At 43.7% G+C, this 18,835-nt stretch overlaps 1 protein-coding gene across 5 annotated transcripts in view; it reads left to right on the top strand.

Annotated features, from left to right (window-relative positions):
- Nucleotides 1–18,835, top strand: part of LOC139582985 (protein FAM184A-like) — a 183,296-nt gene that overhangs the window by 81,483 nt on the left and 82,978 nt on the right. For all 5 annotated transcript variants that reach the window (XM_071413547.1, XM_071413546.1, XM_071413549.1 and 2 more), the window contains 2 exons: nt 15,548–16,402; nt 18,174–18,309. In XM_071413547.1, coding sequence (XP_071269648.1) covers nt 15,548–16,402; nt 18,174–18,309 — 991 coding nt within the window. The remainder of the gene's footprint in view (nt 1–15,547; nt 16,403–18,173; nt 18,310–18,835) is intronic.

Genomic DNA, 18,835 nt, shown 5'->3' with positions numbered 1-18,835 from the left:
TCTGTTCTCGTCCCAGCTCGCCGAGTCCAGCGTTCCCTCCGCTCAGGCTTTTGTCCAACGTTGTGAGCGCACCTGGAGGAGGGTCAGGTCTGCACTTTGCCGTTACAGGGCGCAGACTGTGAGAGCCGCCAATAAACGTAGGATTAGGAGTCCTAGGTATTGTCGCGGTCAGAAAGTGTGGCTTTCCACTCGTAACCTTCCCCTTACGACAGCTTCTCGCAAGTTGACTCCGCGGTTCATTGGTCCGTTCCGTGTCTCTCAGGTCGTCAATCCTGTCGCTGTGCGACTGCTTCTTCCGCGACATCTTCGTCGCGTCCACCCTGTCTTCCATGTCTCTTGTGTCAAGCCTTTTCTTCGCGCCCCCGTTCGTCTTCCCTCCCCCCCCCCCGTCCTTGTCGAGGGCGCTCCTATTTACAAGGTACGGAAGATCATGGACATGCGTTCTCGGGGACGTGGTCACCAGTACTTAGTGGATTGGGAGGGTTACGGTCCTGAGGAGAGGAGTTGGGTTCCATCTCGGGACGTGCTGGACCGTTCGTTGATTGATGATTTCCTTCGTTGCCGCCAGGGTTCCTCCTCGAGTGCGCCAGGAGGCGCTCGGTGAGTGGGGGGGTACTGTCATGTTTTGTCTTTGATCTTCATGTCTTGTCCCTGTGCTTCCCTCTGCTGGTCTTATTAGGTTCTTTCCCTCTTTCTCTCTCTCTCTCTCCTCCTCCCTCTCTCCCTCTCCCGCTCTCTCTCTCTATCGTTCCGTTCCTGCTCCCAGCTGTTTCTCATTCTCCTAACGACCTCATTTACTCTTTCACACCTGTCCCCTATTTTGCCCTCTGATTAGAGTCCCTATTTCTCCCTCTGTTTTCCGCTTCTGTCCTGGTCGGATTCTTGTTTGATGTTTGCTGTTCCTGTGTCCTTGTTCCGCCCTGTCGTGTTTTTGCCTTCTTCAGATGCTGCGTGTGAGCAGGTGTCTATGTCAGCTACGGCCTGTGCCTTCCTGAAGCGACCTGCAGTCTGTGGTCGCGTCTCCTGTCGTTCCTCTCTACTGACGAGAGGATTTCAGTTTCCTGTTTTGGATTTACCTTTGATATATCCAGGAGAATCATTGTTTGTTTGATACTGGAATAAAGACTCTGTTACTATTACGTCGCTTTTGGGTCCTCATTCATCAGCATAACAGCGTCTGAGCATTTGGCCTTTTCCATGAGATGCAGCCTATTAAATAGTGTTGTCTCTTTTTTCTTGCGAGTCTGGCTGAAAGCTTCACACCTCAGCCCTCTCTTACAACTGCCACTTCCAAGGCGGGGCTTTAGAAACTTTAGTCCCTGTGCTGATGGAGAACTGAGTGCAAGGCCAATCAAAGTGCTCCAGTACTCCATTCCCTCAGCCCTTTCTCTTGTCTCTACCTAGTTCCTGGGATAAGGGGGAGAAAGGAGGCTACAGTAACAGAAGTGGTTCTTCTTCCCCTGCTGATCAGCCTGTATGGATCACACAACAAATGAACCATGGCAGTTGGCTGCGATACACTCTGAAAAGGATGCTCCGAAACCCCACAGGGAAATGCCATCACTTTTTGTGCCTCTAAAAAATTGTCTAAAAAACTTCCAGATCTTTAATCCATGTTGCCCTCTTGCGTTGTTTGAGGTGTCATCCAGTCATGTGTGGAGACACATGAGCCTTCATACTGATATTCCATCTGCTCCAGCAGTGCCACAGTCAGTGTTCTCATCAAGTTCTTTGGCAAACAGCTGTAGAACAAAGCAAGTCATACACACTGATATTTTTACCAATACTGTCTGTGTGTCTACTTGGACGCCAAGTTATCTGAATTGAAACGCTATAACATTTCCTCGAAATTGAGTGGCTGGCAAGATGTAGTAGGCCCCAGCCCTAGAACCATTCTCAGTCAGATGATGTTTATACTGTTCCTTCCCAGCAAATACTTATTGATCCCATACAGAGGTTGTTGCCCATGTTGGGTGACATCAGGGGCCTGGAAACCATGCCTTCCATCAGCAGGCACGGATTCCCCCTGGTACGCATAGACTTAACCTGTCAAGGCCTGCTAAGGAAGAGGGGAACCACAACAATCGAGGCTTTTCTCACCACCCCCAGTGCTGTGGCCTAGTATACAGTATTAGATATTTATCAGGTGGTATCCCAGAAGTTGGCATGGCTCCTCTACTTTCTTTGGCTTTAGTATCTGAGGAAGATGTTGTTCAGGGACAACGGACAATGCTGTTTGGGGGGAGGGAGGGGGGGTGGCTATTTTACAATATTGAAATGAGAGGAATGTGATTTAATGATCCTAATCAACCATTACATTTCTGAAGGAGGAGAGTGCTTTGGAGTTGGATGCTTTGGAGTAAGATCTCATTCAGTAAGGCTTTCAAGGTAGTTAGATGAATCGGAGACAAATTGGTGCATGACTCATTTGTTTTGTGCCCACTCACTACAGGCAACCATTCCACCACCCATAAACATGTGCAATTCCTGTCTGATGGCAAGTGGAGAACATCACTTCCTGTGACCTTCGCCATTGGTCCCAGCTGTAATTCAAATGTCTTGTTATGTAATATTAATAAGGCTACATTTCCATGCAATACTGATAGGAAAGTCCACACTTCTAGTCTCGGCCTACAGTGCAGTGCATCGTGATTAGGCTAGACTAAGATTGTAAATGAATAATGCTGATTAGAGAGCCGTGTGAAACGTTCATCACTTTAGTGAAGGTGTGAAAAACCCATCCATCCCAATAATTAAGAAGGCACCAATACAGTTACGCAACAGAACAGAGAGAGGAACACCAACACAACAGCATCAGTGAGTGTGAGCCTCTAGTTTCTATTAGAAGAAGACCATATGGTACATTATATGTATCTATGAAACCTGGATTATATCTATGAAAAGGAATCGCAGGACCACATTGTCTGATACTAAAGTTGAGGCATATTTATTACAAATACATGGCCCTCAGGCTGAAAATAACTAAAACATGACACGGGTAGCAATAAGAAGACCTACTCGTGGAGACACCTTCTCTCATGTTCTCCCAGGCCCGGAACCCAGAAGACTTGAAGCCCCACCCCATAGCACTCCAATATACATTCTCACTGGTCACCTGTGATCAGGAATAGAGGGAGGAGAGAGAGCGAACAAAGGGAGAACAAATGATTGCACAACATAATGGAATTACGTTTCCCATTCATACAAATACTTAAGAATAACTATGATAATAATTATAATTATGATTAGGGCTGTGGCGGTCATAAAATGTTGTTAGCTGGTGATTGTCAAGCAAATAACTGCCGGTCTCACGGTAATTTACCATTAATTAACATAAACACATTTAGCATCTCCTTGCTTCCACACATAGCCTACAAGCCACTGATGTAGACCTTTGGAACATCTAGGCCTTCATTTTAAAAAGTCTAATAAATCTGTTTAATATAGCCTACACCATGACATTAAATCCATTATTTATTTTAGACAGGTCTAAAGAAACATGATATGAAGAAAATGTCGTCTATTTCAGGAGAACAGAATAGCATACTCTGAGTTGTCCTTATTTACATTTGACATTTTATTAATTTAGCAGACGCTCTTATCCAAAGCGACTTACAGTAGTGAGTGCATATGTTTTAATTCTTTTAAATGTATTTTTTAAATATTATTATTATTTTCATTTTTTTCAAGGCCCTGATCTGGCTATGCCATGTGGCTGTGGGCTACACTAGTTAGTTTAGCAGACAAGATTTGCTTAGAATTACGTGGCATTATTTTATATTATTTTATAGTATGAAGAATACAATACATAGCTGAATAAAATAGAAAGGATATTTTCTCCAAACGATTTCCGAGGGAGTGCACACATGCGGCTTCTGTGTTGACCGGTTAACAAAGAAACATGTCCTCCTATATGCTTAATTTAGAGTTATTTATGCAATTTTAGTTGTGATACAAACGTTAGGCTATATGTTTTGATTTTTAACACATTCTAAGGCTGCATGATTGGACTCTAATGATGATTTGAAAAAAGTTGCATGTACTGTAAGGGATGAGCTCTGCTTAGTTGTTTGTGCAGGCTGCACACACTTCATCAGTCTCTCATTCACAATTTGACAAGCACTTGATAATATTCTCACCCATCAGCCTATTCTTAATTTAATCTGATCTTTACATATAGGCTACTAATATATATGTGTGGAATTATTTTGGATTAGAATGGTTTACAAAAAAAACATGTAATCCGTAGCCTACACTCGAATAGTGAATGAATGGAGGTTACATGCAGTAAAATGTTTAATATGCAAGCATAGGTGGCACATCCATAAGGATAGGGGAAGCTAAGCTTGTCCTAAAGTAAATTTAATGAAATAGCCAGAGTTATATAGCCTAATTAGACTACTCCTGTCTATACAGAAATAAATACAATCATTCAAAATAGATTATAGATAAAATGTATCGGTGCTCATCGGCCATTGGAGATAAAAATTACACAACAAGTGGTTTGGAAGGAATCAGTGGCTAACTGCAAGCGTTGCAAAGCAATCACTAGCCTGTTATTCAGTGGAGTGGGTGTATGGTCCAAGTCTGGGTTTAAGGGTCTCTTTGCCAAGCTTAAAAAGATAAATATTCATATGCAACACTATGGGCCAGAAAATGTTGAAAACATTGGCCACACTGTCAATCCAGCATGACTTCTGCCACGTTCAAAACAACTGGAAACTCTGAACTGGGAAATCTCAGACTTCAGTGATTTCAAGACAACTGGGAACTCTGAAAAAAAACTAGCTCCGACTGGTAAAATAAGTTTTGAACAATCATCCAACTCGGAATTCCAAGTCGGGAACTCAGGCCTCTTTCTAGACCTCTGACCTGAAGACCACCGACGTCATGATTTAACCTTTCTGAGTTCCCAGTTGTCTTGAAAGCACCATAAAACCAGAGAATTCCAGACTTTGGTGACAAAGTTTGATGACAAAATTTGCCCACAAGGACTGCTGCGCCACCTCCCAGTTCAAGTGATTACAGCACAACAAGGTGAGTCCAAAAATGTATTGTATGCTGCTGCATAAATTATGTAATATGCCAGGGAGATATGCAGACTGTAGCTAAAAAAATAATACTAAGTGTATGTTGTGTAGTAAGCTGTTAGTAGCTCATGTGCCTCACCCTAATAATTTGGTCCCTTTCCCCCTCATAACTTAGCCTACTGTTCTGACTTGGTGGTGCACATGTAGCCTATAGTCTGTTTTAGAGAAATGTTCTCATCAAATATTGTAAAAGCTTTCATTGTCTGCTTACATGCCCCCTTTATTTATCCTACGTTTCTGACTTGGTGTACAGGGAGAATACTGTAAGAACAGCCCGTGTTCTGAATTCTGTTGCTGTACATTTCAAAAGTGCTAAACAAATAGTTATATTGACTATGTCCGTTTTAGCGCGCTCATTAATGTCTTAACCAAATTACGGATTGCGTCTTATCCGCTCATAATTCCCTTATGCCATAGTTTGAACATCTCAGATGTCAGTAGAAACCACATTTGTTTGAGTAAGTCACCCATATCAGCTAGGTTTTTTAAAAAGGGAGTAAATGAAGCTGAATGAACTGTTTTGCTACCAGAGTGGAGGTAAGGATTCACTCCATGGTGCTGAAAAGAAAGCTCTTGCTGTTGGACAGCTTTGTGTAGGCCCTAACAGTTTGTGGGCACTGTTTGTTACCATCATAGTGCAATTCATGTATTGTTTAGTGGCTTTGCTGGCATGCATCTAAAAACATTTTTTGGACTTTGCCCCACTAAGATTTCCATGCTAAAATCGCCACTGCTCCAGTCATAAATAAAGTGTAGTAGAATTGCATTAACTGTGTTTATAAAAGGGCACATTTTTTACATGCAAAGAATAAATAAATGTATCTGATATAGCGTAGGCCTACTCTACACTGTACCCACTTAGCCATGCATTGAACATTTTATTTTTGAACAGTGATTGAGTTATATTATTAGCAACCCAGTATCACAGATTATTGTGAAATAGACACAAATTGCTTATTGGAAATTTGTGACAGGCACACGAAAAAATATATTTTTTCATGTGCAATAAACGATTTTGTATACAGTGCATTTCAATCACAGATAAAGACCGTAGGTTACTTAAGACAGAAATGATAGGAGGGAGATAGAAGGGAGGTTGGTTGGGAAGGATGGGTGGGTGTCTAGCAACCCAAAGGTTGTGTGTTTGAATCTCATCATTGATAACTAGCATTTTCGCTAATTAGCTACCTTGCAACTACTTAGCATGTTGGCTTACCCTTTCCCCAAGCCCAACCTTTTACCAACCATTTAACCTAACTCCTAAACCTAACCCTTTAACTACTTAGCCAGCATGTTCCCTAACCTTAACCCCTAAACCTAACCCTAACCTTAACCCTTAGCTTAGCTAACATTAGCCACAACAAAATGGCTTAATAATTTATTTACTAACTTACTAATCACAGAAATACATAACAAACAAACAGTAGATACTGGTTACTAACAATGATAGAAAAGTCCCTAGTGGGCTAAGCAGATATGACGGCTTGGTAGACAAAGGAAAGGGTTGGGGACAGAGAGCAGGAAAGACAAAATGGATTCACTACACACAGTGGATAATTATAATCATTGAAATGCTAACCCTTTGCACATGAATGGCCGCTCATTTGAGAATAATTGCAATGCATATATTTACATCGGTATGCCGTTGTTGTCTTCTCTGTTGGAATACTCGATCGTCCTGTAGAGTTCATCAGAATCTCTGGTTAACTCCCAGAAGTCACAATGTCTTTCGTGGTTGTCGGTGGTTAGAATGGATACTTCAGAGTACCATTCGGAAGAATAGATGCTTCGGCTGTTGTCTGTATTTTCGTTCTAGGTTTATGTCATTTGTAGCTGCAGACTAGTAATTTGACGTCTAGAATTTCTCGCTTATTCTGTAGCGATCGATAGTCTCAGAGTTTAATCATTTCCAGCCGCGTAGCCAACCCTACGCGGTCTCCGTGGCCGCGGTATGGTCTCCGTGGCCTATTGTAGTTCTTAACCATTTCACATGAAGCATCAGCTACATGTTTTCTAGTCGAATGTGAATTTCGTCAGGAGTGGGTTTTATACACTTCAGAGAAAAGGGCGCCGACGTAATATCTATGCTCATGTGGGTGTGGTTACTGACTTGGTTAACTTTATATGAAAACCCATATAATGATCTCCCCCAAACTTGAAACTCACGTTCCGCCTATTTAGGCCAGTTCGACTACACCAGTTGTAAAACGGATTTATGTGCTTAATTTTAAGAATTGAGCAATAAATATAGCAACAGGAGAAAGCTGTGGTCCTCTTTTAAATAAATAGTTGCCATTCAAAACTCTGTTTTCACACGCGATTGCACAATGACTGGATTTATAAGAACACACCTTTCACTAGGGTCTGTAAGCTATGTGCTCTCTAACCCTGTTCCATGGGTCCTAGGCCAATAGGCTACGTTTGGAGTTATTTGGCCACATTAGTTATGATACAAACCTTATTGAAACATATAGGCTTAGGCTACATGAGGTGTGCGACTATGATTTGAAAAAGTCACAACAACAAAAAAGTATTGCTCTGTTTCTTGTCTTACTGCAAACTCTGGTCATCATTCACAAGTGATAATACATCATTCACAAGTGATAATATTGTCACCCATCAGACTATTCTTCATTTATTCTTGTCTTTACATATACTAAATAATATATGTGTGAAATTAGTTTTGATTTAGAGTGGACTGTTATCATGCACTTGTCGGAACAGGGGTAGGGGGAAAAATACATGTAACCTATGCACTTGAATAGCGAATGGAGGACGCTTTTCCTGTGGTTTATTTTCATGCCAGCCAGGTAGGCTATACTCCTGTTGTAAAGAGAAGCAATGTGCTTAATATTAGGGAAGTTGAGAAATAAATATAGTAGGCCTAGCCTATAGAAAGCTAATGGGATACTCATCTTTTTATTAGCGGCCATCACTCTGTTTTCTCACGCAATTGCATAGCCCAATGAAATGTTTTACAACATGAGTTCATGGGCTCTCATGAAGTGTTTGATTCGATTTTTTATCACATTTGCATTGATGTCAGAGTGATTAGAGGGACAATAAGAGTGCTGAGTACCAGGCCATTAGTGACTAGCAGTTAGCAAGTTTGGTAGACTACTAATGACCAAAAGAAGCATCTGAGCGCAGTTTTGGAGAAGCCTAGTTACCGTGACTAAATGGTCATGTGGAATTTGACTGCAGTCATGACTAGTGACCGCCATTGTGTGGCGGTAATATGGTCACCGTAACAGCCCTGATTATGATACGAACCAGTATAGAATGAAGGATGAACATAAACATTCATACATCCACTCTCATACTCAGCCCCCCTTCTAGATAGAGATGGCAGGCACCCCATGAAGGCCTCCCTTCACACGCCGACCTATTACTTAATAAAGGGCCACAGCCAATCAAACCTGCCTTAGATAAGATCACACAATGACTTGTGTAAAGACTGTTAAGCTACTACTGCCTATGTACGTAAACCTTCATCTTCTGTCTATGAGAGGCTTAAAGCTGCAACATGTAACTTTTTGGGTGACCTGACCAAATTCACATAGAAATGTGAGTTATAGATCTGTCATTCTAATTGAAAGCAAGTCTATGTGTGCTATTTCTATGCTTCCCGCTCTTAAGTTTTGTTTTTGCATCTTTTACTTTTGGTTTTGTACACCAAACAGCTAAAAATACAATATTTTTGGTTATTGAAAATATATTTCACAGCGGTTTAGATGGTACAATGATTCAAATCAAATCAAATGTATTTATATAGCCCTTCTTACATCAGCTGATATCTCAAAGTGCTGTACAGAAACCCAGCCTAAAACCCCAAACAGCAAGCAATGTAGGTGTAGAAGCACGGTGGCTAGGAAAAACTCCCTAGAAAGACCAAAACCTAGGAAGAAACATAGAGAGGAACCAGGCTATGAGGGGTGGGCAGTCCTCTTCTGGCTGTGCCGGGTGGAGATTATAACAGAACATGGCCAAGATGTTCAAATGTTCATAAATGACCAGCATGGTCAAATAATAATAATCACAGTAGTTGTCGAGGGTGCAACAAGTCAGCTCCTCAGGAGTAAATGTCAGTTGGCTTTTCATAGCCGATCATTGAGAGTATCTCTACCGCTCCTGCTGTCTCTAGAGAGTTGAAAACAGCAGGTCTGGGACAGGTAGCACATCCGGTGAACAGGTCAGGGTTACATAGCCGCAGGCAGAACAGTTGAAACTGGAGCAGCAGCACGGCCAGGTGGACTGGGGACAGCAAGGAGTCATCATGCCGGGTAGTCCTGAGGCATGGTCCTAGGGCTCAGGTCCTCCGAGAGAGAGAAAGAAAGAAAGAGAGAAAGAGAGAATTAGAGAAAGCATACTTAAATTCACACAGGACACCGGATAAGACAGGAGAAGTACTCCAGATATAACAGACTGACCCGAGCCCCCCGACACATAAACTACTGCAGCATAAATACTGGAGGCTGAGACAGGAGGGGTCAGGAGACACTGTGGCCCCATCCGATGATACCCCCGGACAGGGCCAAACAGGCAGGATATAACCCCACCCACTTTGCCAAAGCACAGCCCCCACACCACTAGAGGGATACCTTCAACCACCAACTTACCATCCTGAGACAAGGCCGAGTATAGCCCACAAAGATCTCCGCCACGGCACAACCCAAGGGGGGGGGGGGGGGGCGCCAACCCAGACAGGAAGATCACGTCAGTGACTCAACCCACTCAAGTGACGCACCCCTCCTAGGGACGGCATGGAAGAGCACCTGTAAGCCAGTGACTCAGCCCCTGTAATAGGGTTAGAGGCAGAGAATCCTAGTGGAGAGAGGGGAACCGGCCAGGCAGAGACAACAAGGGCGGTTCGTTGCTCCAGAGCCTTTCCGTTCACCTTCACACTCCTGGGCCAGACTACACTCAATCATATGACACACTGAAGAGATGAGTCTTCAGTAAAGACTTAAAGGTTGAGACTGAGTCTGCGTCTCTCACATGGGTAGGCAGACCATTCCATAAAAATGGAGCTCTATATGAGAAAGCCCTGCCTCCAGCTGTTTGCTTAGAAATTTTAGGGACAATTAGGAGGCCTGCGTCTTGTGACCGGAGCGTACGTGTAGGTATGTACGGCAGGACCAAATTGGAAAGATAGGTAGGAGCAAGCCCATGTAATGCTTTGTAGGTTTGCAGTAAAACCTTGAAATCAGCTCTTGCCTTAACAGGAAGTCAGTGTAGGGAGGCTAGCACTGGAGTAATATGATAAAAATGTTGGGTTCTAGTCAGGATTCTAGCAGCCGTATTTAGCACTAACTGAAGTTTATTTAGTGCTTTATCCGGGTAGCCGGAAAGTAGAGCATTGCAGTAGTTTAACCTAGAAGTAACAAAAGCATGGATTAATTTTTCTGCATCATTTTTGTACAGAAAGTTTCAGATTTTTGCAATGTTACGTAGATGGAAAAAAGCTGTCCTTGAAACAGTCTTGATATGTTTGTCAAAAGAGAGATCAGGGTCCAGAGTAACGCCGAGGTCCTTCACAGTTTTATTTGAGAAGACTGTACAACCATTAAGATTAATTGTCAGATTCTCTACACTGCTTGTTTTGTCACATAAACTGAAATTAGGCTAACTATTCGATTTGAGCAACCTTTAAGGTACGCCAAACACTTCCATTTAATATGACCTTGGAGAAAAATAATATATTATGTATTGCTAAGTCAGGCTTTTAAAACAGGACACCGGATAAGACAGGAGAAGTACTCCAGATATAACAGACTGACCCGAGCCCCCCGACACATAAACTACTGCAGCATTGATTTGATTTGATTTGATTTGATTTATATTATGTATTGCTAAGTCAGGCTTTTAAAAGAAACTTATTCACAATCAGGCCATGTAAATGCTGCAGTGGGGGAATTTTGGTGTCACACTACTGGAGAATCTGCTCAGCATAGCAAAGTTCCAGTCAGTGTTCCCTCTGTATGAAACAAAGAACAGTTTACAGAGCTGGCCCTGTGCTACCCCCTTATCTGCCTTAATTACCTCCTGGATTTTAGGTGCACCTTGCAGTTTAGTGAAAACTGTGCCTATAATGACTCTAATTAGCACTATCTTTCGACTTCATTAAATCCATTTCCACACTTAATGCATATTCAGTAGCTTTGCAAATCAGCATCTCACTTCTTTAAGGAGCCTCTGAAGTGGTTGATGCGGTATATTTGTACGTGACTTAGTCCAACTAATACTGAATAGTGAATACAAGTTAGGAATTAAGTTTACAAAACTGGAAATATTCTAAAGTCACATGAGCAAGATTGGCTTTTATGTTGGCTGCAACTGCATCCTATTATAGTAGGATACAGACAGTCAATGACATGACCGAGGCATTGATGGCGGACAGGCACACTGCAGGGCTGTCCTTTGAGATATAACCGCTCAAAGCTACACTGAACAAAAATATAAATGCAACCTGCAACAATTTCAAAGATTTTAGGGAGTTACAGTTCATATAAGGAAATCAGTCAATTGAAATAAATAAATTAGGCCCAAATCTAGGGATTTCACATGACTGGGAATATAGATATGCATATGTTGGTCAAATATACCATAAAGAAAAATGTAGGGGCGTGCATCAGAAAAACAGTCAGTATTGGGGGTGACCACCATTTGCCTCATGCATGGCGACACATCGCCTTTGCTTTGGTTTGCTCAGGCTGTTGATTGTGGCCTGTGGAATGTTGCCCCACTCTTCAATGGTTGTGCGAAGTTGCTGGATATTGGCGGGAAATGGAAAACCCTGTCGTACATACACTACCGGTCAAAATAGTTTTTCTTTATTTTTACTATTTTCTGCATTGTAGAATAATAGTGAAGACATCAAAACTATGAAATAACACATGGAATGAAGTAGTAACCAAAAAAGTGTTAAACAAATCTAAATATGTTTTATATTTGAGATTCTTCAAATAGCCACCCTTTGATAATCGCTATCATCAAGGTCTCATTTGCTGATGTTCAGACATTAGTAATGACCCCTGCACTGGGCGGTAGGAGTGATTCAATCACCAGTGCCATTAGAGGAGGAGAAGCATTGGATTTCTCAGACCTGAGCTGAGCCCTCCCTTTTTGGGGCAGATGATCAAATCAAATCACATTTATTTATATAACCCTTCTTACATCAGCTGATATCTCAAAGTGCTGTACAGAAACCCAGCCTAAAACCCCAAACAGCAAGCAATGCAGGTGGAGAAGCACGGTGACTAGGAAAAACTCCCTAGAAAGGCCAAAACCTAGGAAGAAACCTAGAGAGGAACCAGGCTATGAGGGGTGGCCAGTCCTCTTCTGGCTGTGCCGGGTGGAGATTATAACAGAACATGGCCAAGATGTTCAAATGTTCATAAATGACCAGCATGGTCAAATAATAATAATCACAGTAGTTGTTGAGGGTGCAACAAGTCAGCACCTCAGGAGTAAATGTCAGTTGGCTTTTCATAGCCGATCATTGAGAGTATCTCTACCGCTCCTGCTGTCTCTAGAGAGTTGAAAACAGCAGGTCTGGGACAGGTAGCACATCCGGTGAACAGGTCAGGGTTACAGAGCCGCAGGCAGAACAGTTGAAACTGGAGCAACAGCACGGCCAGGTGGACTGGGGACAGCAAGGAGTCATCATGCCGGGTAGTCCTGAGGCATGGTCCTAGGGCTCAGGTCCTCCGAGAGAGAGAAAGAAAGAGAGAGAGTGAATTAGAGAGAGCATACTTAAATTCACACAGGACACCGGATAAGACAGGAGAAGTACTCCAGATATAACAAACTGACCTTAGCCCCCCGACACAGAAACTACTGCAGCATAAATACTGGAGGCTGAGACAGGAGGGGTCAGGAGACACTGTGGCCCCATCCGATGATACCCCCGGACAGGGCCAAACAGGAAGGATATAACCCCACCCACTTTGCCAAAGCACAGCCCCCACACCACTAGAGGGATGCCTCTTTATGTGCCGAACATGCTGGCTTCAGCCCAAAGATTAACATCCACAACTAGGGGGCTTTGAGTTTGACACCCGCTGTTCACTTCCATATCGACATCTTGCTACCTGGGATTACTGGTCATCATTCATTTATGGCAATAATTCAGATCCATACTCCTTTGTGTATCATAATTCTGTATTCCAGAGTATGTGAGATGGGCAATGCTGAGTAGTTCGCTCTGGAAACTTAACCCAGAGCCTCCAGTGTTGCCTTGAGATGTCTTTGCCTTTTGTGATCTAAGAGATTACCCTTTCTTCTCAGTCTTCAGCATCCTCAAACCGTTCTGGGAACATGAATAAGGCTCACCTTTAAGCAATTATTGGAGCTTAGTGTTAAGATTGAGACAGTTAGCGAACACATTCGTAGCTAGCGGTAAGTAGGTCTAGGCCCACTCTTGGGGCTTTCAGCTCATGTTTCAGGCTGACTACTAAGCAGCCAGTGTTATATTGGGTTCATCCGTCAGTGATGAATGCATCCATCTGCAATCACAGATTCAGCGTTCACAATGCGTCGTACAAAAATCTATTTTGTACTGCTCTGTGCTCTTTAAGTGCTGTCTTATTCATTAGCCCAGTCACTGTCATTATGACAACATCTCAGCCAGCAGAACCACACATTGATCTCACCTGGGGAGGTGGGGATGGATGATGGTAATAACACATGGAGCCTAACCAAATGGTTCGGGAGCAGAGGGTAGCCTTTTAATTAAAGAAGGAGGATATGGGTTTTGGGAAACGGCTAGAATCGTGATAAAGAAAAAGACAGGCAGCAGCAATACTTTGATGAGTCTGCAATCGATGCAGAACTTTGACGTTGATTTGTTTCACTCTTGTCAGTGCATTTCGTTTGCGTTCTATTTGAAGCAGAACACATACGCCTAAGTCAGTTCATCTCTCGCTCTCTTTTTTGAAGAGAATCCTGGAAGAATGCTGAGTAAGCTCATTCCAAAGCCCTTGGCTCTACTAAATGGCTGTAGGGTCCGTGCTGCAGGAGCTGACGGTGCTGAGCCGTGCCTGGCTGCGTGAGAGAGATAAAATGGACGGAGGCTATATGGGAGGTAGTCCTGGGTTCCTCTCAGGTCAAATGGAGGGGAGAATCCATTATGGAATGATGACACCACATCACGGTTCTCTGCCAAAGCCATCTCACCTGCTGAGACCATGGGACCACAGACCTCTCTCTCTCTCTCTCTCTCTCTCTCTCCACATGTGGCTGGCTAGATTGCCGCACTAACAACAGATAGGCACAGAACTTTTAGCTTTCTCCCCTAATCATTTGTCAAAACAATTATGGAAATGAATTCCGACTCAGCCCCTCATCGCTTGTGAGAAACTTCACAAGCTGGGGTCCTTTCATTCCCCTAAAATGCATTTCAACAAGGACATTATTATGTTATCTAAAGGATGGATATGATTAGGCCTAAGGTCTCTAATGGGTATTGAGCTGAGATACTGCTGCATAGGCCTCTTATCTTCTTTGAGACACGAGAATGTGATTGAAGGATTGCAGGGGAGGTTACAATAGGAAGCCAGGAATCCCTGGTGGTTTTGTATTTTCTTGAATAAACCTTTGATAAAAATGTTGTCCTACCTGGTTGGGTGCAATGTGTTGCATTTACTATCATTTGATGAAGAGCCGTAACAGACAATCTTAAGGGTGATAACAAAAGAAGTCTGTTTAAACATATTATAAAGAGTTTTGCATATCAAAAACACTGGCACGTTGGCAACACATTTAAGAACGTCACTGTCCTTCCCCTGTTTTCACCCTGGTGTACAAAATATAGATATAATTCTCAGAAAAGGGCTTTTTATTTTTCGTTTCTTTTCTCTTATTGTGATGACAGGCTTTTGTACTAAGTAAACAAGGATTATCAAAAGTATTCAACTGTTCAGCATGATGTATTATTGGATGTGTGTATCTGGTGAGAAAACAAATAGCATTATTCCGTAGGGCAGCAGCCCGGAGCAAACACCCTGGATCAGTAGGGGGAGGATTAGATTAGGGGACATTTCTCATGGCTCTTAGACTGTAAATGTAAAACTCATTTTCTCCCAAAATCACTTTGTAGTCAGATTATCCGGGCTTTCAGTTGGAAGTCATTTTGGGGGAGTAAAGGTCAGCCAGTCACTCAACTGTCAATCATGCGTCTCATAAGTGTTTTATGACTGTAGTCAGACAGTTAATGTCATGATAAACCTTTTATTTTCAGGACAGTGCTATCATATCATCATACAAAGTTTGAACTTTCTTGCTGATGTACATTAAGGCTACTTTTATCGCCTGAACCGGAGAAGACTGCTAACATGTCACCATACAGGTTTTTTGCTGAGGGACATTTACTTTGATCTCCAGCACCCGTTCAAAGCCATTGGATATGCGTTTGTTCTATCCTGTCTCCCATTCTAATTTTCTTCCCGCCTCCCCAGGTAATCTACGCCCTCAACACCAAGAACGACGAGCACGAGGCGGCCATCCAGATACTGAAGGAGGCGCACGAGGAGGAGGTGCAGCAGATCCTGTCGGAGACGCGGGAGAAGATCATGCAGTACAAGGGCAAGATCAGTGACGAGATGGACCTGAAGCAGCGCATCCAGTCAATGGAGGAGTCCATGGAGCTGCATGAGCGCATGAAGCGCCAGGCCCTCGCCGAGTTCGAGACCTACCGGCAGCGCGTGGAGGACATGCAGCTGTGCACCGAGGCTCAGCACACACAGCGTGTTGTCACCATGTCCCGCGAGGTGGAGGAGATGCGGCGCTCGTTCGAGGAGAAACTGCGCTTCTTCGGCACGGCGCAGGCCCAGTTTGAGCAGGAGAAGAAGCTGGCGGTGGAGGAGCTGAAGGCCAACCATCGGCAGGAGGTGTCGGAGCTGCTCCGCAGCCACCAGAGCCAGAACCAGAACCACAGCAAGGACCAGGAGAAACTGGGCCAGCTGCACAAGGCTGAGGTGGAGTCCCTGTCGGAGCGCGTGGAGGAAGTGAAGGGGGACAAGAAGAGGCTGGTGGAGGAGTATGAGGCCAAGCTCAACAAGGCCCAGGCCTTCTACGAGCGCGAACTGGAGGCCATGAAGCGTACGCAGCAGCTCACCGCAGACAACCTGCAGGCCTGGAAGAAGACTGAGGCGGAGCTGCGGAGGGAGTTCCACATGCAGGAGGCAGCGCTGCAGAAGACCCTGGGGAAGCTGCGCTCTGAGCTGCAGAGGGTGCAGGAGGAGGCCCGGGAACACAGGGAGAAGTCCCACAAGTTGCAGGCCTCGCTCACTGCAGCCGAGAGCAACACCAAGGTAAGATAGGCTGTGGAGATACCCCTCGGTGGCTTAAATGTCCCAATGAAAGGCCCCAAAGCTATTAGTCTTAAAAAGATACACATGTCCACTTCATAGTAGAAGATATGTAGCTAGCGTTGATGTTGTATTATTACAGTAATCTTTCGTTTAGCCCAGAAAGCATTTAATACAGGTAACTGCCAAAATAAAGGAAATGCCAACATAGTGCCTTTATAGGGCGTTGGGCCAACATGAACAGATTCAATGCCCCTTGGCATAGATTCTACAAGTGTCTGGAACTCTGTTGGAGGGATTCGACTCCATTCTTCCACAAGAAATTCCATCATTTGGTGTTTTCTTGTGGGTGGTGGAAAACGCTATCTCAGGCGCCGCACCAGAATGTCCTATAAGTATTCAGTTAAGTTGAGCTCTGTTGACTGAGACACACACGCTCTTTAAACTACCTTTGAAACCCCTCTTTCAAAGTCACTGAGATCTCTTCTAGCCATGGTAGCCAAAATAATGGGCAACTTTCTATACTTGACCCTAAGCATGATGGGATTTGAATTGCTTAATTCATTCAGGAAGTGTTTCCTTTTTTTGGGCAATTACCTGAGTGATAATCCTGAAAATCCCAGTATGATTTAATTGTAATTTAATAATACTGGTTACTAAAGATATTCCCTTTCAGTAAACCAAAGACCTAGTCCCCGTAACATGTATTGGTGGGTCTTTGTTAGCTAGCTAATTTATCAGACTGTGTTATATGGATAGCTCCCAGGAGCCCATCCAGTCAGTTTAGTATGAGATGGGTGCCTACTGCTTACCAGGAAGGCAGGTGTGACACGATGATATCAGCCATGCCACCACAATTGGATTTTTCATTAAGAGAAACAAAACAAACTGAGAGAGCGATTAAAGCATGTCCTCTCTCCCTAAACAGCTCATTACACACACCTGCACCTGCTCATCAGGGAAATCACACCCTACGGACCAATCAGAATAGGAAATCACACCATACTAGACAATCAAATTGCATCCCCTGTTTCACTCACTTCCAGATGTTTATTTTACTGTAGCTACATGTTGTGTCCCTCTACAAAGAATGCAGACGTAATTTAGGCCTAGTGAATGGCAGACAATTTGGAGAAAGAAAGCCGGGCTGTAAAAGTACTCTACAGTTGTCTCTTAAGATACTCCATCTTATCATCAAATAGATTTTGGGCAAGACTTCTGTGGTTAACACCCAGATATTCCGTTAGTGAAATAGATTCTTGCTTGAGGAAATGTAGTCCCTTAATCTATTAATTTAAAGGACATCAACTCCTCCATACAGATTTTTCAGATAAAAAAAAAAAGAAAATAGTCAAGATATTTATTAGAACACCACTTGCAGATGGGCTTTATTCCCATGGGAAATGTAAAGCTAAGTGTCTATTTCATGGCCAATCCGATGTATTATTTCTTAAGTAACAGTCCTTGAGAGCAGTAGACAACATGCACTATGCTGTAAACGCTGTCCAATTAAGAATGAAAGTGGTTATTCTCTCTACATCTCTACAGAGAGTGAAAATGCAGGAATTAAATAAGAGAGTGATGGTGATAAGAGAGAAGGAGAAACAAAGAGAGAACGTTAAGTGATAATTAGAGAGTATGAGTGAGTGAGTCATATATACTGTTTCATTGTTTAGGGAGAGTGAATGAACACAGTGACTTGGCCCTGTGCTACAGTAGGTGTGTCTGTGCCTCGGTAGTGTAGGCTAACCTGTGCTCTGTGTCTGTGCTCCAGGACTTGAGCAAACAGCTGGACGAGGTGACGCAGGATGCCGAGATCGTGGAGATCCGACAGAAGGAAGCCGAGTGCGAGCTGGAGGCCACCAGAGATCGTGTGCAGCAGCAGGCCACAGAGATCCTCCTCAAAGCCAGTGAGTTAGCATGCCACCCTCCTCCCCACCTCCTCTCTATTAAGGTTCTTAACCTAGCGGTAAACGCTGCACTCTCCTTCTCTTCCCCTCGTCTCTCTTTACCCCCTCCTCCCTCTGTTATTGGCAGTTTACACCGTACTGCACTTTCTCCCTCCTCTTTCTCTTTTCTTTTCCTATGCATCCTCTTCTCCTCCTTCATCCTCTCTCTGTTACAACCCACAGTACTACACTACCTGAAAAACACAAGTGAATAGTGGCCTACTGCACTCTTGGTCCTACATGATTCCCACCAATATTGAAGTATCAGTATCTCAGCAAGTCATGAAATAATGTGAAATAATGTTGGTTCAAATTGACCAGCCTTTGCCTCCCGAGTGGCGCAGCGGTCTAAGGCACTACAGATCCGGGTTCGATCCCGGGCTGTGTCACAGCCGGCCGCGACCGGGAGACCCATGAGGCGGCGCACAGTTTGCCCAGCGTCGTCCGGGTTAGAAGAGGGTTTGGCCGGGCCGGGATGTCCTTGTCC

This window comes from Salvelinus alpinus, chromosome 8 (assembly GCF_045679555.1).
Source record: "Salvelinus alpinus chromosome 8, SLU_Salpinus.1, whole genome shotgun sequence".
NCBI lineage: Eukaryota > Metazoa > Chordata > Actinopteri > Salmoniformes > Salmonidae > Salvelinus > Salvelinus alpinus.
Note: the sequence above shows the minus strand (reverse complement) of the source record. Positions and strands in the feature narration are given on the sequence as shown.